At 38.0% G+C, this 25,486-nt stretch overlaps 1 protein-coding gene across 1 annotated transcript in view; it reads left to right on the top strand.

Annotated features, from left to right (window-relative positions):
* ELAPOR2 (endosome-lysosome associated apoptosis and autophagy regulator family member 2) overlaps window positions 1-25,486 on the top strand; it is a 180,160-nt gene that overhangs the window by 147,397 nt on the left and 7,277 nt on the right. The window contains exons 15-21 of the mRNA XM_028118919.2: window positions 489-662; window positions 2,701-2,890; window positions 4,151-4,247; window positions 4,901-5,002; window positions 14,564-14,690; window positions 19,992-20,170; window positions 21,161-21,326. Of these exons, the coding sequence (XP_027974720.2) occupies window positions 489-662; window positions 2,701-2,890; window positions 4,151-4,247; window positions 4,901-5,002; window positions 14,564-14,690; window positions 19,992-20,170; window positions 21,161-21,326 (1,035 nt within the window). The remainder of the gene's footprint in view (window positions 1-488; window positions 663-2,700; window positions 2,891-4,150; window positions 4,248-4,900; window positions 5,003-14,563; window positions 14,691-19,991; window positions 20,171-21,160; window positions 21,327-25,486) is intronic.

Genomic DNA, 25,486 nt, shown 5'->3' with positions numbered 1-25,486 from the left:
TTTAATAGAGACACTCACAAGATATCCTTCATGTTTCTCCAGGAACTATGAAGTAGTTGTATTTAGAAATGGCCTTTTCATTCTTCTTCCTGTTTTCTTTCCTCTTACATTTATTAAGCACTTGAACACATATTATATGCCATGAAAGCCCCAGTTCCTGGGGGCATAAGATATTAAGAAAAGCACCCAAATAAGAATGTTTTCCAAAAATATTAAAATTCGATTTTTGTGTATTCTGTTAAGGGAGAACGAGTAAACTCCCTCTGGGGGTTGGCCATAGGAATGTATGGAGAGCAGCAAGTATATCTTAGAATATTTTAATTATTGTTTAGAAATTGTCCATATTCATGTGATAAAATATAACTAAGACAAAATTACCAAAAGAGTTTTTAAACGTAGAACTGTTTTTGAAACACATTTTTCAGAGCAGCTAATGTTTCCTTTTCTACTATATATATGTTTTTTTATTTCTTAATCTTTAATCAAAGGACCACTCAGTTTGCTATAGTGACTGCTTTTTCCACCATGAAAAAGAGAATCAGAGTTTGCACTATGACTTCAGCAACCTCAGCAGCGTGGGCTCATTAATGAATGGACCCAGCTTTACCTCCAAAGGAACCAAATACTTCCACTTCTTCAATATTAGTTTATGTGGGCATGAGGTGAGTTCTGGCTGTCAGAGTGAGATGGAGCTGTATTTCAGTTCTGATTGAGTTGATATTTTCTGTGTGGATGACCCAATAAAATCTCTACAGAAACTAACAACCAAATGTCCGAAACAGAGCTATGATTGCTTAAACCCTGTGTTGCCTCCTAGCACGCTGGCAGCTTTCTCCAGCAGGGCCAGCCTTGTCTGCATCTCCATCCATCAAAGCACTTCTTCCCCAGCCCCTGGAACCCCAGAGCTCAGAGTTAGGGTGTAGGTGCTTGAAGGATCTTTCATTTTTGTCCAACTGGTTTGGGCTTGTCAGTCCCACCTATTTTTTAGGCAGGCAGTTTTGGTTTGAAAATGTTCTACTGTTCCACATATTGTCGATTTTCTGTTTTAAAAAGAAAAAGACCTCCAAGAGGAAGTTTGTGTAAAATTAAAAAAGGAGGTAAACAGAGAACACATGTCAGCTGATCAGGTGGTATCTGCTAATAAATACCCGGATCTTATCTTTCTGTGGGAAGAAGCTTTAATTAATGCTGGTAATGGGAAGAGTTACAGGATTAGATGCCCAATATTTTTATAGATCTACGAGGTTAGGGTTGGGAAGTACGTGTATGTATACACCATTAGCAAAGATGAAAATGTAATAAGGCATTTCCTCCATGTTTTTTTCCATATTAACTCTGATATTTCCAGTGGTCTTCATTATGAGATGCTGTGCCAAACTTTGTGCGAAGGAAATAAAAAGAGATCTGATAACCACAGACGTTTTCAGGCAAAAAGATCTATAAATTTTACGTGGTGTGGTGTTTGTCCTGTTCTGATTTTAAAGGGAGTGATCTAACACACTCGATAGGTTGTCACTCAGTTCATTCAGTAAATAAATACATACTAAATGCCTGTTCTGCTAAATACTGAGTGGAATGGTGAAGGAGATTCGTTACATTATGTGTTACATTTCTTTTTGTCCCTATGCCTGTGTTAGCACTGGCTTGCCTTCCCTCTGTCCCCTCTTCTTTTCTTTCCTCTTTTCCTTTCCTTTTTATTCTCATTCCTTTCCTTTTATTGCTGTTTTCCTCTTTCTTTCCTCAGTAGCTTCTCTCTGATCTTTTCCATTGTTTTCCTCTTCTCAGCTTCAACAGTTTAAGCTTGGTAACAATATAGTGCCCCTGTACTGTGGTGAGAAGGCTTAGTGGAGGGAGAACATTTTATAAGTTTAGACTGCTAGCTACATGAAGAAAGTTCAATCTAGGTTCCTTTCTTTGTGCCCATGTGCGCTCAACCTACATCTAAGATCAATAAAATCATCTTCCTTCTCCCCTTTATACATTCCTACATAGAAATTATAAAGCTGTAGTTGTTTGCAGTGGGACTATGGTTTATTTAAACTGTCTTCCAATTTTTATAAATTATATATTGCAACTGATTAAATGATTTAAAAAGTAAACTCCTGTATTCCCTTCAACTTCCTTAGTTGAGTAGTTACACGTCATTGAATCTGAGTAGGTGAATAAAGACGCTTGTAGTGACCAACTAATAACAATTTAGATGGTGTCCTAGGATTTTTGCTGCAATAAGACTTCTATGCTTTCTTCTTCAGACTTCACATTACCTTTCTGCCACAGTAGGCCCATAAAGGTGAAGGAAGAGCACGTCTTTTTCTTTGACATTAAAACCTTCACCAGGAGTTATCTGGTCTCTTTGAATGCATTGTTATCCTTTGAATTGAAGGTTTCATGGGTGACTTTTAGTTCCTTAAGTTAGATGGCTTTCTTCCAGCACAAATGATGCTTGTAGTTGGAAGAGCAGTGCAGTCTTGAATTTCTATATTCAGTATAATTTAAATGACTCAACCCTGGTTAAACACTGGAGTTCCTCAAGAGATTAAAAAAAAAAATGCCAGCACCTGGGCCCCAAACCATATCAGTTAAAGCAGAATCTCTGTAGTGAGGAGAGAGCCTACTGCTCTCTTGGGGCCATGAGCTCTCTGAGATCTAATGTAAAGACTGACTCTTCTGTAAAACCTCTTTATGACTTTATTTTCCTAGGGGAAGAAGATGGCTCTCTGTACCAACAATATAACAGACTTCACAGTAAAGGAAATGGTGGCAGGGTCAGATGATTACACGAATTTGGTAGGAGCATATGTATGCCAGTCAACTATTATTCCTTCTGAAAGTAAGGGTTTCCGAGCAGCCTTATCATCACAGTCCATCATTCTGGCAGATAGATTTTTAGGTAAGCTACATTTGGTTCCTGTATGCATGCATGCAGTTATTCTAAAATTACAGTACTGATAACTTGTCATTGTGTTGGTGTTTGCCATAGATGATGAAGGCCACAGGTAATTCTAAATCATCACTTTGTAACATGGTTCAAAAGTCCCTGCAGTTGAGATCTATTGATCAGTCTAAGTGAGTGCAAGCATCTGCTGAATTTATGCATTAACTCATATGTGATAGGCTGTTTTTTGAGAGTCTGTGCCTTTCATCAAATTCTCTAGGAGTTTAAGAAGCAGAATAAGTTTAGAAACCAAAACTATAAACAAAGGAAGAACAATAAACAGATATTGTGTAAACCTAAATCATAATATCTGCCACCAGCTTTCATAATCTTTTCTCATACCAAAAGTAAGCTGGTGACACTTAGCAAAGGTGAGTGTGCTGAGCTTTATTCCCCGTCTGTCCTTTCTGTCTTTGTGGACTAGAGGGCATAGGAAAGTTTTAAGAATGACCTCTTAGTGATTTTTAGGGATCGGGTTCATTAGAACCTCTGGGATGATGATACGACATATAACAGTATAATAATTTAACAAGCTTCTTAGGTGATTCTAACGTGCAGCAAATTTGAGGACTGTTGCTATTGACTCCAGAGGAATTCAGCTTTAATTTTCAGTACCAAGGTCAGTTACTGAATTTGCGCTCAGTCTCAGAACTCCATGTCAGAAGGAGAGGTTGCTGCTATTGCTTGCATTTTGGCTCTGCAGTCATTTTGTCTCCAAGGGATGGGAGAAATGCCTGACTTTTAGATTAAACAAAATTTGGAGTTGCTTTCTGGAAATTATTGGGTACAAAAATTTTTGTTTTCTCAGGTGTGTCTATATTGAGTGAAAAGCTGTATTAGCAAAATAGCCCAGCTTGTGCAACAAAACTCATCAGAAGCCAAGAATTTTAATAATGTTAGGATGTTGAAATGTTAGAGCTGGAAGGAGCTTTAGAGATCATTTCAATTATTTCATGAATTTTACAGATTTAGGACGTAAGGCCCAGGGATGTGAAGTGACTTGAGCAAAACTACAGGGCTGTGGAGTAGATTCTTTTCTTTTTTGTTCTTTAGAGTTTGGAATGGTTCTTGATCTTACCATGAATGCATAAATTTAATACAATATTTCTAGTCAAATGACAGTATCAGATTAAAGCTGCTTTCAATTCAGATACACAGACTAAGTAAATCTAATTTTTCCGTATTGCTTAATAGCTTCTTTTTATTGTCATCTAGGAGTGACCGTCGAAACTACATTGCAAAATATTAATATAAAAGAAGAAATGTTCCCAGTTCCCCCTAGCCAAATACCAGATGTACATTTCTTTTATAAGTAAGTGAAGATGCTGCTTCCCTTGACTATTTTAATCAAAAAAATGTCTCTTCATGGTACCTAGCATAGTAGCTTATTACACTTAATCCTCAGTGATTGGTTCTTAAATGGAAGACTTAGTATAAAGTAGGAAAAATGAACTATTTTGAAAGTATTACATAAGTTCTGATATGTATAAATATATATCTTTTTTCTGGTTATATGTATTTTATCTATATTTTTTCTTTATATTCTATTTTGTCTGTTATATATATATATATATATATATATATATTCTTTTAAATTAGGCAAAAAGAGACTCTACTTCCTTGTCCAGGTAGCATTTGTAATTCACATATTTCAACATCAGCCCAAGTAGATACAACCTCTCTTCCCTTGAAAAATTTTTGTGATTATGACTTTGATTATAATTATGGTACCTTGACTAAACACCTTGATGATAACTTATTACTTTACCCGAGAAGACAGTCCACTTTTCCTAGGCAGTGAAAGTAAACGAGCTCAGTTTGTATTAAAATTCTTAATTAGTGAACCTGGACACATTTTTCTTTTTCGTTGTTGCATAGAGTATGGGAGCAGTTATACACAGGATATTTATGTCTTGGTGATCTGTGTTCTGTCTGTTCTGTAAAATGCCATTTGCCCCGTGATAGGTCGTCTACAACTACAACATCTTGTGTCAATGGCCGGTCGACTGCTGTGAAAATGAGGTGCAATCCTACCAAACCAGGAGCAGGAGTGATTTCAGTCCCCAGGTATTCTTACTTCTATGTGGTTATTTCACATTTGTATTTATTGTGAGGCAGCAAAACTCTCCAGAATCTTACTATTTTAAAACACATTCTCTAGGAATGCAAAGCAGGAAGAACAGAAGAATATGTAGGTTTTTGTTGTAGGGATGTGCTGAGCGTCTCTTAAGAGGAATAGGTTCTCGCCAATCTCAGTACTTCTCAGTCTCTTCAATGGCATCTTCTCATCCTGTTTGCCTAACTGTCTAATAGTCTTGAAAATTATTTAATATATAATTATTGTGTTTGTATCCTTTATTTATTCATAGTGTTTAGTCCCAATTTGCTTAAGGGCTGTGCTATATATAACCTAGCTTGTAGTTCTTCATCAACAGTGAACTACCTTGGTGATCTAGATGGAAGCAATCTACCCTCTGAATCGTAGCTTCTTTCTCTATAAGAGGATAGAGGCCAGGGTAGATCATCTGTATGCTCCATTTCCAGCTCCTCCATTTTCTGATGAATGGTGGCAGAATCACCAAGGTAGAGTCTCATCTGTAGAATACATAATACAATTCATTTAACTTACTGGCATTGAGGCAACAGCTCTCCACAGTCTCAGTCTGACTAATACAGTCCACTTGGGTGGGAAACTAAGAGAAAATGAGCAATTTCATGGACTCAGAACTGTCAACTTACCTACTGCTTTCATGGTATGAGTGATACTTTTAAATGTCTGCTGATTTTCATTCTTTGCACTTATTCATTGTTCTGTATGTAGATTATTCCTAATCTTTGTGCAGGATTAAGGTGCTTTTGGGTCAGTTTGACTTGCAGGTTTTTCTCTATCAAGCTAGCGAAAGTGTATATTTTTAAAAAAGAAAATGATTGACTTAGTTTTGTTTTTGATAGTTTCACGATAACCCTTGAGAGATTTGAAGCTCTGCTTATGTCAGCACAGTATTGGAAATCAGTGGTCTAAGCATTGTGTCAACTACTTGATATCTTAAAAATATTAGCAGTGCTAACAATATTGTGGGTTTACTTTGGGACATAAAGGTATACTAGTATTCACATCTCACCAACTGTGTTTCTCTGGTTCTCATGGATCTGGGAATTAATTTTTCTTTTCACCTTTTCAAGGTGAGAGAAGTATATGATGAGAGGAGAACAATGAAAGGTAATAGACATCAGTGAAAGAGACAGAGGGAGGCTGATGCTCAAGAGCATCATGTGGTGGCGGACCCCTGGGCCAGCACCCAAGCTGGAGTCAGGGCAGCAAACCACACTTTGTTTACGAGAAGGTGTGTTTAGAGTTGCTTTAATTATTCTCCAATATCCCACCATATAGCTTTGAGTTCACATGCTTCTTCTATTCATGGTAGCACCTATAAGGTCTTTTTTTTGGACTTAGCAACTAGCCTCTCTGAGTCTGGTCTCTTGGAGTCTCCTTCGATGGCTTCCAAAGCCTTTTCCAGGGCTCTGGCTTAAGTAGATAATATGACCAAAGATAAGGTGTGTCCTTTAGAAAGTGTCTCACTCTCACTCTCCCAAGGTTGGTTCTGATGTTTTAAAGTAATTACAAAAAAAATAGTCTCATGATGTTAAATGATAATAGCATTTAGAAACTTGATTTTTTTTCCTTGTAAGGAGAGGAAAAGTTAGTTTTTCCTTTGACCTCTAGCAGTTCTATTTATGGAATTTAGCTGTCTTTGCCAGGGTGTCTTAAGATCACCTGTGGCAGAATACCTTGGGGAGTCTATTTTAAAAATCAATTTCTAGATCTTTCATGAAACCAAAAGAATCACTTGAGTGTCGAGCACAGGAATATTTTTTTTTAAATACAAGGCAATTCTGGGGTGCCTAGCTGGCTCAGTTGGTGGAGCGTGTGACCTTTGATCTCAGGGTCATGAGCTTGAGCCCCACATTGGGGGTAGAGATTACTTAAAAATAAAATATTATAGGGGCACCCGGGTGGCTCATTCGGTTAAGCATCTGCCTTCAGCTCAGGTCATGATCCCAGGGTCCTGGGATCGAGCCCCTCATCGGGCTCCTTGCTCCAGGGGGGGCCTGCTTCTCCCTCTCCCACTCCCCACTTGTGTTCCCTCTCTCGCTGTCTCTCTCTCTGTCAAATAAATAAATAAAATCTTAAAAAATAAAATGTTATAAAAAACACAAGGCAATTCTGATGCAGATTAAAATTTTGGAACTGCTAATCTTAATCCACATTTTGGTGATTTGGCTTGTTTTTTTCTGGGACAAATTCTCAAACTTTGTTCTACATTTTAGTTTTCTGAAAGGTTAATTTAAAATGTCTTGGTCTACAGGGTAGTTCTTCACCTGTATTTGATAAAACTATATATATATAATTATGATGCACATTGAAGTTTGAGGACCACTGCTCTAGGCAACGGCTGAAACCCCACAACCTAACAAAGGTGCTAACCTTCAGTTCTTGCTTGAATCAGTTCCCCATGAGGGCACAAGGGGGAGCTCTGGGATCAGCATATGAAAAACAGCAGCTTGTTCTGAAATTAGAATTTTTTTTTAGCTTTGGGGCTGTATAATGATTTCCTATTAAAAGTAAGGAAATGTGAACAGAGCCAGGTTTCTCAGGCTACTTTTGAAGAGGATTTACTTTGCAATTTTGGGGGGTTGGGGGGAGCTTTAAGATCTCCAGAAGACGGAGGAAGGTGTTAACCAGGCACTTGCCTTGAATAATCTCATATGCTATGACCAAAAAGTCTCAGAAAGCAGACTTTGGCAGTTTGGAAGGGATGCCACCCCCGAGAATTCTCCTCTCTTGGCCAAGAATCTTGGCAAAGCAGGCAAAGGAGACTTGAGTAGTAGTGATGTTGGTTGGGGCTCTGAAGCTTGTGACCTGAGAAAATGTCATAAGACCCTTAGCCTTGGGAAAATGAGAATATCGTAAGACAGCGTGGATGGGCAGGAGAAAAGGGGCAATGTGTGTTCTCTGTGTATCTCATAGGAAATTTAGAGGGAATTGTAAATTATCAGGGCTGTCTCCTAATCTGCAATTGGAAAACTGCATCCTGTCTGTGTTTGGTCTGGCAAATGCAGTTGGTTTCTAATTCCACAAAGTGTCTGGGAGGTGTGAGACATTTTAGATAAAAACTTAGCAGCATGATGTCTGTGGCAGAAGAAATCTGAGAGCCAGAGTGGGCTTTTGGGGATTTCCTGGTGCAGTTTGTGTCTTGGCCATTGAATGAATTTCTAACAAAGTAGACTGCTGATAGCCCTCAATAGATCGCCCTTCAGCCTTGCCTGAGAAACATTCCAAACCTCCAGTCATGATCCTAGGTGGTTAGAAAAATTGAGGGTTCTTCTTTTGGTAGGAAAAATGTTAGACCCCAGCATTATGTCCAAAGTGTTCTTTCAAATACATGAGAAATTTCAAATATATGAGGAATTTCTAAAAAAGTGTTATTAGGGGCGCCTGCATGGCTCAGTTGTTAAGCGTCTGCCTTTGGCTCAGGTCATGGTCCCAGGTCCTGGGATTGAGCACCGCATCGGGCTCCCTGCTCAGTGGGAAGCCTGCTTCTCCGTCTCCCACTCCCCCTGCTTGTGTTCCCTCTCTCACTGTGTCTCTCTCTCTCAAATGAATACAATCTTTAAAAGAGGTGTTATTAGAAAATGGGCAAAAGGAATCATTTTCACTCTGATGGTAGAGCTGTCATAGCACATGGGAGACCTGAGTCAGACCCATTTACTTGACACCGTGGGGAACACTGAGGACCCGGGGTGTGTAGCTGTGGTAGCCCAGTCAAGATGGAATGATGCCCTGACTATGTCTATTGTTCTTTTCTTCCATCATGTTTTCATCTTGCCATTTTTTCCCTCCAGTTCTTTATAGGTAGAGATTTACAGAGAAGCACACTAAGCAAAGAGGCAAATATCACATTATCTGGGGGATAACTCAGTTGATCTGCAAGTTTTTGGTGCCTTTTTTAACATGAGTCATCCTTCCTCCAATGAGGTCGTCTTCAGTAATAGTATGAGCTAGAGGACAACCATCATCCTCTCTCCTTCTCTTTCTCTCAACTTATAGCTATATTTAACTGCTTGGGTAGTTTATAAATCAGTCTCAAACTGTTTTGCCAAAACCTCCTTTGAAATCCAAATTCATCTTTATCATAAATGTAGCCTCGGCCTCAGAGAGTCAGGCTAGTGGATGGTTCAGGGCCAAGTGGAGAGGGGCTGCACCCCATTAAAAAAAAAAAAGCATAGCCTCTGTGAATATTGTATCTCACAAAAGGAATGCTTCAGAGGTCTGTCCTGATAGCATTGAGAGGTTGAATATGCCAGGGCTTTATTCCACAGGCTCTGATTTAGAGTTGCTCTATCAAAATCACCGGACCTGTAGGACACTAGTGTTTTCTTTGGTCTTTGGGAGAGTCTCTTGCAGCCAAAAAGTCTATCCATTTTAAGGTGGTAAAAGCCAGAGGATAATGATTGGTTAAATGGGTTCCTTGTTTTCTTTTTCCTCTGAACCATTTATGGACAGATAATAGATATCTAACTCTGTACAAGTTAAATTTAAAAGGCAACAGAATTTAAAAGATTAAAGCCAAGTGTGTTCTTAGAACAATGAAAAGTGAGGAGGCATATAAAAGTACTCTAAGCATAAATAAAAACCCATTATGATCAAGAAATGGAAAAATTCTAATACAGAATTGTTAAAATTATACAGTGCAAACACTAATGAGTAATCTTAGGACATGACATAAAAAGATCACAAAGCAGTCATAAAGTTTAAGGATCCATTTTGAAATAAGGATGATAAAACTTTGAAAGATTTTGCAGAGGGACTGGGCAGTGTCAGCTAATGTAGTTTGTACAGGTCTTGATCAGATTTTGGCTTTTGGTAATTAACCCAGGGGAGAATCTGCAAAAAGGGAGGTTTTTGCAGGGGACTGGTAGAATTTTATATCCCTGGATCGAAAAGGTATGGATCAAAAAGTCTTATGTTCAAACTCAATCATAAGTGATTTATACTCTTCAGCTTCAGGGCAAACAAAATTAGAGCAAGATCCAAAGCCATTTCATGGACCCCGCACAAGAAGGCTTTCTGTCCATTGGCATTCTCAGCAGAGAAATGCTGAGCTTTCTCAGAAGCCAAAGCCAAGGGGATTTACCAGCAGCTGGTCAGAGAGCATCACCCATGCCAGAGGATGCCAGTCTCAGAACTCCAAGATTGGGAAACCCCAGGAAGCACAAAAAAGCCTCACAAGAAAGAAGCTGAGTGACAATTAAGCTCTGACACCAAATGATAAAAGTTCTAGCACTTAAAAGTATGGCCTTTCCCCCAGTCTCTTGAGACCAGCTACAGAAGTGTCAGAACCATACTGACAACCGTACATGAATTGATTTTAACTTTGGAGTTTGAATAAGGTTTAGGCAAAAACAAGTTTACACTGTTCTATCAACTCTCCAAACAATTAACAATAGGTTGAGTATTCGGTTGTAATAGTTCATAAGAAAATAAGATTATTGTCCATGAATTTTTAGTATGAACCAAGGAGATCCTGCTTTAGGTAAGATGATTCATTTAAAGGAGCACACTAATAACTCGTAGCCCCATCCACTTTCCCCCCAGAATATGTATCCGATTTTAGAATCCAAGATGGAACTTCCTTGAAAAAAGATTCATCTTAATTCTAACATGTTGCTTGTGCTATCTTGATGGGTAAGGCAATCCCGGAAGCAAAATCAGGAAACTGGAAAGTCTTCCTCATTTAACAGTGAAACCACATTAGGGTACACCTGGTTGTCCTTTGAGTCGATGGTGCTTACTCTACCTAGAACTCACAGCCATGGGGTCATCCTGTGGAACTCTAGCCTTGTATGCCCAAACTCTCCATGATTCATGTAGTGCTCTTCAGATACCTATCCTGGTTTCTATGGTGATCTTGTAGACCAAAAACTATAAAAGAAGCACAATTATTGCCACCTTTGAAAAGCCAACGTGGAGGGGATAGAGATGATGGTGACTCAGGTCATCAAAGGGAACAGGGTTTCACATATTTGACGATAAAGCATTTGTCTCTTACCAACACACTTTTTTGTTCTTAGTAGAAGAAAATCTTTTTGTGTTTTCTCTCTTGCATCTTTTTTTTTTCCATTTTCATTTTACATATAAGCACTATTGAAATCAGTACTGCTTCCCACATCCTTGTCACTTCATAGGGAAGGCCTGATTCAAACTGTGAAACTTGGGTTTATAACAATCAAATTTGGATGTTCCACATTTTAAATGATTCGTGGGGTTGAAAGAATTAAAGAATTGATTCTAAACCAAACTACTTTTCACCTAAGATTATCTTTTAAAAAGTGAAGTCTACTAGGGAAATGCAGTGAATCATTGCAGTATTTTGACACTTAATGGCAGCTTTTTAAGTTACATCAATGTCTTGATTTTTTTCCCATTTCTGTAGTTTTCCCCGTTCTTTAGAAAGTGATGTGCATTGTTAATAGTCTTTTATATTTTGCAGTACTTGAAACTTTCCCAAATTGTTCTCTCATTTTGTCCTTTATAACCACCCTATGAAGGCAGTGAAACATTTCACTTCTGCTGAATTACAAATATGAAACAGTGGGGGGAGGGGCTGTGTTACTGGTGGAAAAAAACACAAAATCACTTGTAAGTCCAGCCAGAATTGTAACCCGAGTTTTCTCTCCAGAGGTTTTTGCATCCTTAATTATTTTTCCCCTTTTCTTTTTCATTTGTTGAGTTTTTTTTTCTCAAACTTTACCAGACTTACCCTTTTATTTTCCCAAGATAAACAGCCCTCACTGCCCTTGAAAATGTGCCTGTGTTGGAAAGATAAAAATAATTTGGGATGGAGAGAATTGAGCAGGAAAGTATATTGGTAATTTATGCTAAATGATCAAAAAGTTAATTACCTTTAAAGTTTCAATTCATTGTTATGCAAGTAATTGTGTTCTCAAAGAACTTTTCTAATTGGTTACCCAATTTTTTTTCAAAAGTGCAATTTTGAATTGGTTTTCCTGATGTGTAAGGTGGGAAATAGCGATAATTTTTTAAGTGGCATGGTTTTCATCTATTGTACTTACCTTTTTTTTTTTAAATCTCTTTTTGTTTCTTTGTCTGAATATACTTTACTGCTTTTTACAAATAGAAATCAAGGCAGGTAAGAGTTAAGCCATTTTTCCAAAGAGTCCCCATTCATCACTGTTCTTAGCTCTAACAGTGGTGAACCTCTATTTCTGAAGCACTTTACACAGAGCTGTGCTTTTATTTACATCCCACCCATGATTACTTAGTTTAAAATGTAGTCAATTTGGGGGTACCTGGGTGGCTCAGTTGGTTAAGCGACTGCCTTCAGCTCAGGTCATGATTCTGGAATCCCGGGATCGAGTCCCGCATCGGGTTCCCTGCTCAGCGGGGAGTCTGCTTCTCCCTCTGACCCTCTGTCTCATGCTCTGTCTCACTCTCTCTCAAATAAATAAATAAAATCTTTAAAAAAAATAAAATGTAGTCAAGTTTTAGGCACGTAGATTTTTGTTTCAGTGTTCATATTGTAGGGTGTCCTTAAAATATATACTAAGAGTATGAAATTTTACTTTGCTGGTAGACTGAAAATTACAGTTTTAGACTGCATATCATCAGAAAGGCATCTGAAGTTAAAACTTAAAAAGGGGTGTTTTGGTGTTCTCCCTTTTATTGTGTTGTCTGTCTTTTTACTCTAGGTGTTTCAGCAACTCAGGTCTAAAGGAGGTTTCCAGGGCAGTGTTGTGTATGTACGCAGCTTAAGGGAAGTATAGTAGACAAATGAACGGAATAGTATTCCCTTAGCTTTAATGAATTCATGAACAAAACAGCGATTCCCACCAGAACCTTTCCAAATAACTTCTTGCTTCAGTCAATAAGGATTCGGTACATAGTAACAGCAGTTTAATTTCTGAGCCATGTGGTGTTTATTTGTCCCTAAAATGAAACAGGCAAGTTGACATAATAGACCCACGCACCACAAAGCGGCTTAGTCTCCATTCAGGCCCTGCCTGTGTGGTTGGTTCTCTGCGATCTTGCACTTGTGTCTAAGCCCCATCCCTGGTCACCGAGTGGTGATGGTCACCACCTCTTGAAAGAAGTCATCATCAGGCTGCGGAAACCCAGGTTTGCACAGTCATTTGCATCACTGAGCTGTGTGTGGACCTGATAGTTGTTTTGTCTGTTTTTATACTTCAGGCAATTTTGTTTTCATGTTTCTCCCCATCTCCCCCTGCCCACCGCCCACCCTCACCCTCTAGACCATGGTCCCGTTCATCATTCTGTTCCTTGGAACCGTTGCCTAAGTACATTACCTTAAACAGAAATGGCACTGCCCTTCTACTACCTAGTTCCTGCCTGTATGCCTAGCGCCCACTCACTGTCCTGCTCTTGAAGTACAAGGTAGTACAAGTACTACCTTGTACTTCCCTTATAATTCATCTACCACTTCATCCCTCTAGCAGGCTTTCCCTTGCTTTCTTCCTTTCTCTCCTGGCTAACTCTTACTGAAGATTCTAGACTTGTCTTAGGCATCCCTTCTGCCAAGAAGTCTTCCCAGAGCTTTTTTTTGGTCATTATCTCTGTCTCTCCCTTAAATTTTTTCAAAAATAGCTTTCTAGAGATGCGATTCTCATGCCATACACTTTGCTCACTTAAAACAGACAAGCCAGTGGTTATTAGTATATTCATAGATATGTGCAATCATCAGCACAGTCATTTTTAAGAGCTTTTCATCACCTTAGAAAGAAACCCTATACCCTTTAGCTCTCACCTCCCTATACCTTAGCTCCCTTCCAAGCCCCAAGGAACCACACTAACTTACTGTTTCTATAGATTTTCTTTTTCTGGACTTTCATAAGAATAGCATTATTTAATATATAGAATTTATGTTCTATATATTAGTAGAAGTTTCTATGTATTAGTAGAAGATTTATATTCTATATATTAGTAAAAGATTTATATTCTATATATTAGTAGAAGATTGGCTTCTTCTACTTAGTGTATTTTCAAGGTTCATCCAAGTTGCAACATGTATCAGTTCTGCATTCCTTTTTCTGGCCTAGTAATATTCCACCGAATGGTTATAGCACATCATATTTATCTGTTCATTTGCTGATGGGTATTGGAGTTGTTTCCACCTTTTGGCCCTTATGAGTAATGCTCCTATGGACATTCATGGACAAGTTTTTGTGTAGACATATGTTTTTATTTCTCTTGGATTTTTATCTAGAAGTAGAATTACTGGATCATGTGGTAACTCATTTTAATGATCTGAGGAACTACCAGCTTGTTCCAAAGCAGCTGCACCTTTTTACATTCCCATTAGCAGTGTATGAAGTTTCTAATTTCTTGACGTGTTTGCAATTCTTGTTATTATCCGTCTTTTTGATTCTAGCCATCCTAGTAGGTGTGAAGTTGTGGTTTTATCTCCTTTTGATTTTTTGTTTGTTTTCTCAGCACCCACACATTGCTGTCCAGGATGCAGTGGACACTCAAATGTTGACTGGACTTGATTGAATGTGTTATAAGAGCTGTCATTTCATTTTTTATTTCAGCAAGTGCCCAGCAGGCACCTGTGATGGATGTACATTCTATTTTCTGTGGGAGAGTGCTGAAGCTTGCCCTCTGTGCACAGAGCATGACTTCCATGAGATTGAGGGAGCATGTAAGAGAGGATTTCAGGTAAGGGGAAAATCCATCTAAGCAGAGCTATGTGATTAAAGAGAAATTGATTAGTCTGGCATCACTTAGATCACAGAAACTCAGGTTCAGAACCATGGCTAAAGCTTATATTTAACTTAATGTTACATTAATATGCATTTAAAATCAAGTTTGGTAGGTGAACTCCCACATGCTGGGGTAGCTCAACGTGTGCACTGGCATGGGGGAAAATAAATTGTGCAAGGAGTTGTAGGCTATGGATATTTACCTGGATTATAAAGGAATGGTATCATTAAACCAAGATGTGATTTATATAATGCACTTATAGGTATAATTAAGATGGGGATGGTATAAATGATTCACTAAAGCATACCTAAAGAGTAAAGCATGTATCTTAACATCAGGTCTATCCCATCCTGATGACAGTTTTCAGAAATCTCATCAGAATCTGATTCTCTGATGCCAGTTCCCCAATAAGGTTACCCCCAGCAGTGGTTACAGTTGATGTATTTCCCTTGTCATTAAATTTTTTCGAAAATGTGATTTTTGGTTACTGACAAATATTCTATTATATATATTTTGGGATTTAATAACTCCCCTATTGGACCTTTGAGAAAAATTTAAGACATCCTTTTTGTAAATAACTCTGTTATGAACTTCCTTGTTGGAAATGTGATTATTTCCTTAGATTTTATTATGAGAAAAAGATTAGTTGGATCTAAGGAGATGGACATTTTTAAGATTCTTGAGACATGGTACTGACTTGCTTTGGCAGTATCATTTTGCCCTTCTACTAGGAGTGTCTGAGAGTGCCTAGCTCACTGTACTAGCTTTGAGGAATGCCATTTGAAAAACACAAACTTTTCTTCCTTCAAGATGACTTCCTACTTCAACCTCTCTGAATTTTATTGAAATGACAAGAAAAAAAACACACATGATAATAAGTCACTGCTAGTGGTGGTAACCTTAGTGGGGAATTGGCATCAGAGAATCAGATTCTGATGGGTTTTCTGAAAACTGGGATGCGGATGGAATAGGTCTGACGTTCAGGTTGCCTGGAGTGGGGAGAATGCTAGAAGGCTTGTGGCAAGAAGGGTTCAGAGCGGGAGCACTATTCTGTCTGGGAAGGTCTGGAGGAGCATGTCATTGGCAGGTCGGAGGGCAGGAGTACAAGAAGAAGTCCGAATGCCCTACCTCATCTCCTGCATTTAGAGTGTTAGTAGCCTTTACCTCTAGGGAAAAAACAGAGAACTCTTCTCTACATAGGGATTTTTCAAACTTTAATGACAATGAACCTATGGTAAGAAATACATTGTACAGCAAAGCTGGTGTACACAGACACCCTCGCAGACACGTAGCAATCCGCCTAAAAATGAAATTAAATTTCATGGAACAATACTTATTTTCACATTTTATGATAAAGTCTAAGCATAAAGGTAATATAAAATGTGTTGTCATGAAATAATTGAGTACAAAACAGGAAAAGTTCCCAAATGGACAACACGAAAACAAAAATGAGCGAAGTTTTATTTCATTCATCAGGTGTGCTTGCCTCTGGATAGCTCCTTACGGTTGAGAGCGCACACAGACAGTGCTGCTCATGCATCTTGTGCACTGGTGAGCCAGTTTCTTGTTAACATTTTTAAGTGGGCCAAGGGTGAAAGTTCTTGGCCTTCAAAAAAACATGGTTTCTTTTTAGTCCTCGTAATAATAACGATACATATTTTATGTCTCACGGTCAAAATTCTTTATTGTTTCTCTAAAATGATGACACCCTTATCATTTTTTTGAAAGAATAAAGGAGAAACGGATGCATTCCCTTCTTTGTCCACCACATTCAACTCAAGGGCTTTGAAAAGTCAGATGACCTTTTATGTAAACATTCTCTAATATTCAACATTTCTCTTTTCGAAGATAATGATGAGAAGGTTAAGACCATGAGGTTGCAATAATCTCTCTAATTTCATTTAAATTCTATTGAAAAAATCCTGTTCAGCATGTTATAAGAATATTTGGAACAGATAGTTACAAGGTGATTCTTTTTAAATACTTGTTTTTGCCTTAAAAATAATCTTTAGGAACATTTTGATGTGTTTGTCATATTGAAATATATAATTTCCCTCCTATAGTCCTAAATGTAACTTGAGAAATAGTTAAGTATACATTTCTGTTATACTTAGATACTGATTTTGAAAATATTTGCCAAATGAGATCAGGCTTCAATTAAAAAAAATATAAATTCCATTCCAAAGCTCATGCGCCTTGCTTAGTGTATTTGGTTGCAACGGCAAAACAAATGGGTATGACCCAGTAAGGGGGTGTTTACTTCCAGTCTCTGAATAAAATATTTTAAAAAGTCTGCTCTTTAGTGAGCTTTATGTAGTGCAAATGACAGCTTTCACTGTTTTCCATTACAATTGACCTTATCCCATGGGGGATATGTGCCAAGACCCCCAGTGAATGCCTGAAACCATGGATATACTGAACACTATGTATACTTTGTAGTTCCTTTTACATACATATACACATACCTATGATGAAGTTTAATGTCTAAATTAGGCACAGTAAGAGATTAACAACTGATAATAAAATAGAACAATCATAACAGTATACAGTAACAAAAGTAATGTGAATGTGGTCTCTCTCTCAAAATATCTTTTTGTCCTGTGCTCACCCTTGTGATGAAGTGAGCTGATAAAATGCCTACATGTTGAGATCAAGTGAAGGGAATGACGTAGACATGTGACAGAGAATTAGGGCACTCTTGACTTTCTGATGATAAATCAGGAGGGTCATCTGCTTCCTAACTGAACCCATAGAAAGTCAAACTGAAGATAAGGGGGGGCCTACGGTAGGTTCATGTGCAAGGGTAGATTTCTTTTGATGCCAAAACCTCATGAGAGAGAAAATACAGTGATTGCCAAATATCGCTCTGGGTATCATTTAATTTTTTAATAATTGCACTGTGTTTCCTGCTCTATCATTTACAGGTTTTCTCTCTGTATTGACTAAGAGTATATTTTCCCAATTCTGTAAATGTATCTAATCCAGGTGTGTATGAAGTTAAATTTACACACTACAACAAGTCCTCCACAGAGAGGGTTGTAAACTGAGAGAGTGGCACAACTTGTGGGGAAAGTGCTTTTATCAAATTGGATCTTAGAAATCTATATCAGCTTCTCAGTATGTAGTAAGCATTACTTCTAAATGCCATGCAGTCGTAAAGATTTGAAGAGATACTGTGTTATCACTGAGAGGGATGTTTTTAAGCTTATCAGATTTATCCTGTTCACAAAATATCTCAGCATGCTGGAAGAATACGTTTTTCAGCAGCGGAGTCAGCCATTTTCTCCTTTGCCAATGACATGTGACCGGATGAAGGGATAAGCCATTCTGATCAATAGTTATGGACTGACTGAGAGATTTTGGCCAATGGCTTAATCTTTTTTTTTTTTTTCTTGAACAATTTGAGGAGCTTATGTAAAAGTTAAGTATCCTGGGTTTACAAGTATCTTTTTAGTTTGAAGTTTTAACGTTTTGTTTATGACTGTCATTAGACATTAGAGCTTTGCCATTTTCACTGGGTGTTACACATTTATGAAACCATATAAAGTATTGCACGGTCTTTTTTTTTTAAGATTTTATTTATTTATTTGACAGAGAGAGAGAGACAGTGAGAGAAGGAACACAAGCAGGGGGAGTGGGAGAGGGAGAAGAAGACTTCCCGTTGAGCAGGGAGCCCCATGCGGTGCTCAATCCCAGGACCCTGGGATCATGACCCCAGTCGAAGGCAGATGCTTAATGACTGATCCATCCAGGCATCCCTGCATGGCCTTTTTTTTTTTTTTTTTTGTTAGAACGCATTCAGATGAAGCCAACATGTGCTGATTTAGAGTTAATGTTTTTCTCTCTATTGTCATTATTTACACTGAGAGATGTAGCATTTGTATTTGAACATGCCCCTCATTTCTCATCTCATTCTTATAAAAATAATGTGACCCATTTTAAAATTAATTACATTAAATTTAATGAAAATGTACAGTTGTCATGTGGTAAAAAAAAAATTGCAATTACTAATGTCCTTTCCAAAAAACATGATGAGAATTCTTATCCAAAACTTGGTTGAAACTTTTCCTTAAAGTAAATACCATTCTCCTGTACTTCATGTTTAACTGCAGAAGTGTGTGTACCTGTACAATAAAATGACACATTATGGTGTTATCCTTCTGATATTAAAGTGACTATCAGACACCAGAAAATTTAATCAGACACAATGATCAAAAAATTGAGTCTTCCATGTCATTTAATGTCACTGGATATAATCATCATATAAATTGCTACTGGTCATCGTATTTGTTGAACTATAAAAGGAAGCATGCACTGCACTCTAATTTTCGTTTCTGGTTAGTGTTATTTGATCTATTTATTTGGAAAAAAATCATGGTTGATATTCAGTATATTGATTTTATTTTATTTACTTTTTATTTTTTTAATTTTTTAAAAAGACTTTATGTATTAGAGAGAGAGAGAAAGAGAGAGAGAGAGCACAAGCCCAGAGAGCGGCAGGCAGAGGGAGAGGGAGAAGCAGACTCCCCGCTGAGCAGGGAGCCCGATGCAGGACTCGATCCCAGGACCCTGGGATCATGACCTGAGCTGAAGGCAGATGCTTAACCAGCTGAGCCACCCAGGCGCCCCGTATTTTGATTTCATTATTTCCTAGTTAGTTGCAACTTGCAGTTTGTAAAACATTGCCCTAACAACCCTGAGTCATCTGCTTTGGGAGGACAAGAATAAGGACCTACTGTAGGCAGTGATGACCCAGAATAATGCATGGGAAATAAGTGTGCAGCCTGCCCTACCACCACTTACCCAAGCCTACCCGTCATGGTGTGCCTGCCTATCTTGGGTCCAGGGTTTGCTCTTCTTCTCAGGGGAGAAGCTTGGTGGAGGAAATGGACCTACATCATGGGTAGGTGAAACGCATTCTATATTAAACAACCTAAACTTTCAATTAAAAACATGACTAAGAAGTCAGGGATCATAAGAAATTTGAGGAAAAAAGCCCAAATGGTATGTCCAGACAGAGTCATTTTTATTCAACCTCCTCAGCATGGACCAAGCCTCCTGATCTGGCGATCCATGTTTTTATTAGGTTTTGTTGTGTTTTCGTTCATTATTTCCTTATTTCTTTTCTTTTTGGAGCTTCTTTTAGATGAATGCTGAATAATCCTCTATGCCTACTATGAATAAAGAGCGGAACTCTTCTCCTTCTGAATCTCTTTTCTTATGTCATCTATGTGTGTGTGTGCTTTTTTTTTAAAGGAAACCTTGTATGTATGGAATGAACCTAAATGGTGCATTAAAGGAATTTCTTTGCCTGAGAAAAAGTTGTCAACCTGTGAAACAGTTGACTTTTGGCTGAAAGTGGGAGCAGGAGTGGGAGCATTCACCGCGGTTTTGCTGGTGGCTCTAACTTGCTACTTCTGGAAAAAGAATCAGAAGTAAGTAATCTCATTGGAGTGACCATGTAAGAACTGAAGGATCTCTTTTGTTGTGAAAGTTTTAGACCCAATTATTATTACATCCTATAGTTTTTCTCAGAGAGACAAGAAACTGTTCCTACAAAGGAGTTAGAGGAAAAACCTTAAAGGAAACAGAAATGATTATTATTCTGCTAATAGATGATAGAATGTTAGAGGTGATTGAATTAGACCCATTTGTTACAAAATAGAGAAAAATGGAGGCTCTGGGTGCAGAGGTGAATGGGAGCAGAGCTGAGATCAGAGGTCAGGTTTTCTCTATTTTTCTTTTCATGACAACATTGTGTCTTCTAGCTCCAATATTTCTTTTTCAGTTTCTTGTGAAACAGACTAAGTATCTGGGCAAATATGCTCTTTATTTACTCAGGACCTCAGGAATCTAAGGTTGAATATTGAGCCTATTTCCTGAATATATATGAATCTGTTTATGAGATTTGATTCTTCTAAAATAATTTATATATCAGCAGAGCTCTGAAACTTCTATATTGTAATATCTCAAGGCCATTATAATATCCACGGTGGTGAGTAGGAAGAAATGAATTATATACAGAAACAAGACCAGGTCACTTACCTATTTGGTATTCTCATCCTTATGAACTAAACTATGGAAATTCATATAATGCCTGAGCTTCCAAATATTTATATATTAAGAAAATGCGTTCAGACTTCAAGATTTCTCTTTGTTTTTCAAAAGTTCTTCATAATTGGACCATTTAATCAATGTAAAATAACTGATAAGAGTTAACTATACTGCCACAATTCTCTGAAATCCTGGAAAAGATTCGTGTGTAGATGGTAGATTAATGAGAACACATAGTGCTTTGGCTATAGGTCAGGGACATTGGTTAGCAGAGCAACTATACTACAAGAGCATTTAACGACCTGATGTATGACCACCTAAAGTTAGTATTAATTTGCACTAAATAGCCACTTTATTTATTTACCACTTAGACTGGAGTACAAATATTCCAAATTAGTGATGACCACTAACTCAAAAGAGTGTGAACTCCCAGCGGCAGACAGTTGTGCTCTCATGGAAGGAGAAGACAATGAGGAAGAAGTTGTATATTCCAATAAACAGTCACTACTGGGAAAACTTAAATCCTTGGCAACAAAGGTGAGAGCAGAATTTTAACCTGGTATTACTGTGCATTTATTAACGACGGGCCAGAGTAAACTAATAGTAGCTTTCATGCAACGCTGTCATTTGGTCTGTCTCTCTCTCTCCATAGTATTTATCCAACAGAAATACTCTTAGAAGTACACAAGGATGTTGGAGAGGGTATTTGTTGTGGTGACTGCTGTGTATTGTGTAAGACTGATGAATCACAGACCTGTGCTCCTGAAACATAATACATTATATGTTAATAATAAAAAAAAGAGGAAAAAAAAGTACACAAGGATATAAATATAAGAATATTCACCGCAGCATTGCTTCTGCCCATCCCCCTCTGGTTAACAGAGTAGAAACAACCTTACACACCATGAAGAAGGAGTAGATAAGAAATTTCCATATATCAAAGTAATGGAATCCTGTGCAACTATGCAGCTATTAGAAATGGACATATGTATGTCCATTGGTCCAAGATAAGTAAAGTAAAAACAACACACAGACTATTACATCTATTAAACATCCATTTATGTCAGTCTTTGCAAAGCAGACTATGAACAATGGCTGCTTTGGGGGAGTCTTGAACCAATGGGAGTCTTTAGTTTTTGAAGTAGTACATTTTTAGAATATTTGAATTTTTACAAAGATAATGTGTTTTCTAATATTAAAAATTTTAGGTTAAAAAAGATCTTATTCACTCGTTCTTTTCTTTTTTTTGTTTTTTTGTTTTGTAACATGGTTTTTTCACATAGAAAAAGTAAAAGTTATATAAGCTGTTGAGGTATTAAAGATAACTTATCAGATGCCATCACATTTGTCAGCTTTGAAACGATTACGGTATCCAAACAGATTAACAGTAAGCCTTAAATATTATTTGTAAACACATTTTATTGACATTCTTCACCATTGACTTAAAATATGAGAAATTACCAGTGTACCTACACTCAGCATTAAAAATAGAATGAAACAGAAGAATGTGTTTCAAATGATTTTCGGCAGGAGGGACAAGTGACAGAAGATTACATTTATTGAGAATGTTTTAGTAACTATTTCCTTTTGTTCTCCCAATTTAAGCACATAAGTGCATTATAAGGGATAATTTAAAAACAAAATGAATAAGCCATATTCCCTTTCTAATGGTTATTTAATGGTTTTACGTTTTTTCACTGTGGTACTTTAGGAAGGATGTTTTTGTTATGGAATAACAAATGTATAGTTAGTGTCAATAACTGAGATTTCACCCGACTTACAAGATAACAAACGAATCTGCCACTGTATCATGGACAATTTAGGAGACACAAGACTCCTGGTCAGAGACAAAGCACAGCTCAGTGCTCGCAGCAGATGCCCTAGCCAGGGTATTAGCATTCATACCAGTTCCCCAAATCCCACTTTCCTCAGGGTTCTGTGGACAGGAACAGATGAAATTTGCACACTCAGTGGCTTGCATTACAGGAAAGGAACTCTAAGCTTTGGGAACCTGATTGTTTTAGAATGGGCAGGAATCATGCCAATCCTTTCCTCCAAAGAGAGATACTACTGTTACTGTACTAGACAAGTAGTGTGTGTGTTCATTGCTTCAGAGGGACACACCATCCTGCCATTTGCTCTGGAAAAATACAGTTCCTTAAGCTTCCAAGGCTGCTTTCTATACAAAAATCTTTAAAAAGATAATCTTGAACAAAGGGAAATCATTGTCTTGCTCATAAGATCTACAAAAATGCAAAAGAACCATGGAGAATTATCTCCTCAAAATATCCAAACCTAATTTCTGCACCATCTTGGCTCTGGTGAATTTTCCCACTAGTGTACCATGCTATCCACCCCTCTTTTAAATCTGTTTGACTGAGGCTAGGTTCAAATCTGGCACATTTACAGCATATATCATGTAAATAAAGCTACTACCATTAGGACCCGAAACAGCAAGATGAGATGAACCTGCATTATTAACCTCAAACGTATCCCCAGGGTCCCAGATCCAACTAGCTAAATAAATCCCATAAACCATGAGGGTCCACCTTAAAAAGCTAGAGAGTTTTAAGTCCTAGTACTGACTTTTCTACTCAGCCTGAGACCTTTCCATTGGCACTGAGATCTTTACTCCATAAGATTCATGTGGAAGAAGGTCAAAGATATTTTCAGAATTTTGCAGAACCCAATACTCCCACTTTTGTTTACATGGCCATGGTAGGGGAACTTGGTGAGCAGTACACTCAACCAAGTGGTCCCTGTCTTTTGATCTAGGATGATGGCATTCCAGATACCCAAGATAGATGAGTGCCTCCACAGACCGTCTTGACCCTCAAGGGTGAAGTTGAGGGCAATTATATCATCCATAATGATGTTTGAACCATGAGTTGATGTTGACCTAAATGTCATCAGAGGCTGAGGTGGTGTCATGCCATACTCTAGCTAAAGTCAGGGACAAATTTTTTACCACATTTTCTAATTGAATAACTGCCTATAGGGTGAATATGAATAACATCAGTTATCCCTTTAGAAACCTCTGAATAACCAACAGTGGTCTCATTTTGAAAGTCCTTGCAGTTGTCTAAAGGTTAATGATATTTTGGGGCTATTTCCATAAATAGTTGAATTATGACCTCTTACTACCACTTCTAGAGTACAAATGTAAGCCACTATGTTTTTAGGAGAGAAGTTAATGCCTGGCTTTTACACAAGAAGTACAGTCCTGAAGATACATAGGGTGCCTTTGGAAAGAAAGTATGAGAGACAATTGTTGGAGACACCAAGTGGGACCTACATTAATTAGGCAATACAGGCTGATGGTGCCTGCAACCTCCTTGCAGCTAGTAAACCTTAGGGTTCCCAGTTCACTTCACATAATTGTCTCTCTTCTTTGTCTTTGAGAGACTGCTTAAGGGCACTCAGCCCCACTTTTCCTGTTGGTCCATGCTGTAAACTGGATGGTGCTTTTTCACTCCATGGAATGACTGAGCAATGGCAATGGGAATGTTGGTGTTGGTGTTATTTAGGGCAGAAGCTGGGGCCATTCCCTGCTGTTTCTTACAGATTTCTCAGTAAGTTTAAAGGGACTTACTTAAGGTTAGAACATCTGGTGGGTATGGTAGACCTAGTAGTTAATTAAATTTTAGGTACTTGGCAACAGTTTGAGAGGGGAACACTAATGCATTATCCTTCATAGAAGGTGACAGGGTGGCTCTGAAAAACAAATTATCATTAATATCCCTCCATCCTTCATCTCTCTCGGGGTCTAAGGTATATTCTCTCCAGGCACCTCATTACCAGGCTGCATTATTGATCTTCTTCCATTGCCACAAAGTCAGTTTTTCCCATTGCAGCTAAAACTTCATCTTATTTCCACTTATCCCCTTACTGACACCCAGACCTATGTACCAGAACATTCAAGTGCAAGAGGGACAAAGGCATTTAAAAAAACTTATGATGGAGACCAAATATGTCTTCTCTCTTTGTTTGTGTGGGCTACGGTAGGAGGTCTTGATGAGCTGTGTAGTCAACTAAGTGGTTATTATCCTTCTGATCTAGAATCATGACAATTCAATAAAGCAATACAGATGGTTACACTAGAATTATATTTGAATCTCCTAGACTTCCTTCTGGCAGAGCTACCACAAGACATCCTTCGGGTTGCTTTTGAGTAAAAAGGACACATCATGTCCATGAGTGGTCAGGGTAGAATCCTGGATTTTTATGTAAGTGTATATAACCATATATAAGTACGTATAACCTTAACCTTCTTACTGATAATTATGCATGACACAGCCAAGAGGAGATGATCCCTTTCTGGGGACAACCATGTTTAATAACTGAACGACCTTATTAAATGTGTGGGCCAGGAGGAGGTAGGGTGGAGATAGAGTCAAATCTTTTTGATTCATTTTTGAGAAGGTCCTTGTCATGCTCAATGATACCTTTCAACAGTATGAAGTATTGAAGGTCCACTGAACACCTCTACTCTCAGCCCATTTTCAGGTAGCTTTTGTGATATAAAGGGTACCATTGTTAGACTGCAAAAGATCCATAAAGTCACAAACATGAAACACATTTTTTTCAAGGGTCATAGTGGTGTGGCTAGAGTTAGCGGATCTGACTGGAATAGCAACACCATAACGTGAACAGGTGTCAAAGGGTAAGGCACTACTGATAGCCCAAAGAAGTGATCA

This window comes from Eumetopias jubatus, unplaced genomic scaffold (assembly GCF_037043125.1).
Source record: "Eumetopias jubatus isolate StellerSeaLion01/CBP00866 unplaced genomic scaffold, mEumJub1_p1.0 scaffold_14, whole genome shotgun sequence".
Classification (NCBI taxonomy): domain Eukaryota; kingdom Metazoa; phylum Chordata; class Mammalia; order Carnivora; family Otariidae; genus Eumetopias; species Eumetopias jubatus.
This window is presented reverse-complemented; position numbering and strand designations above follow the sequence as displayed.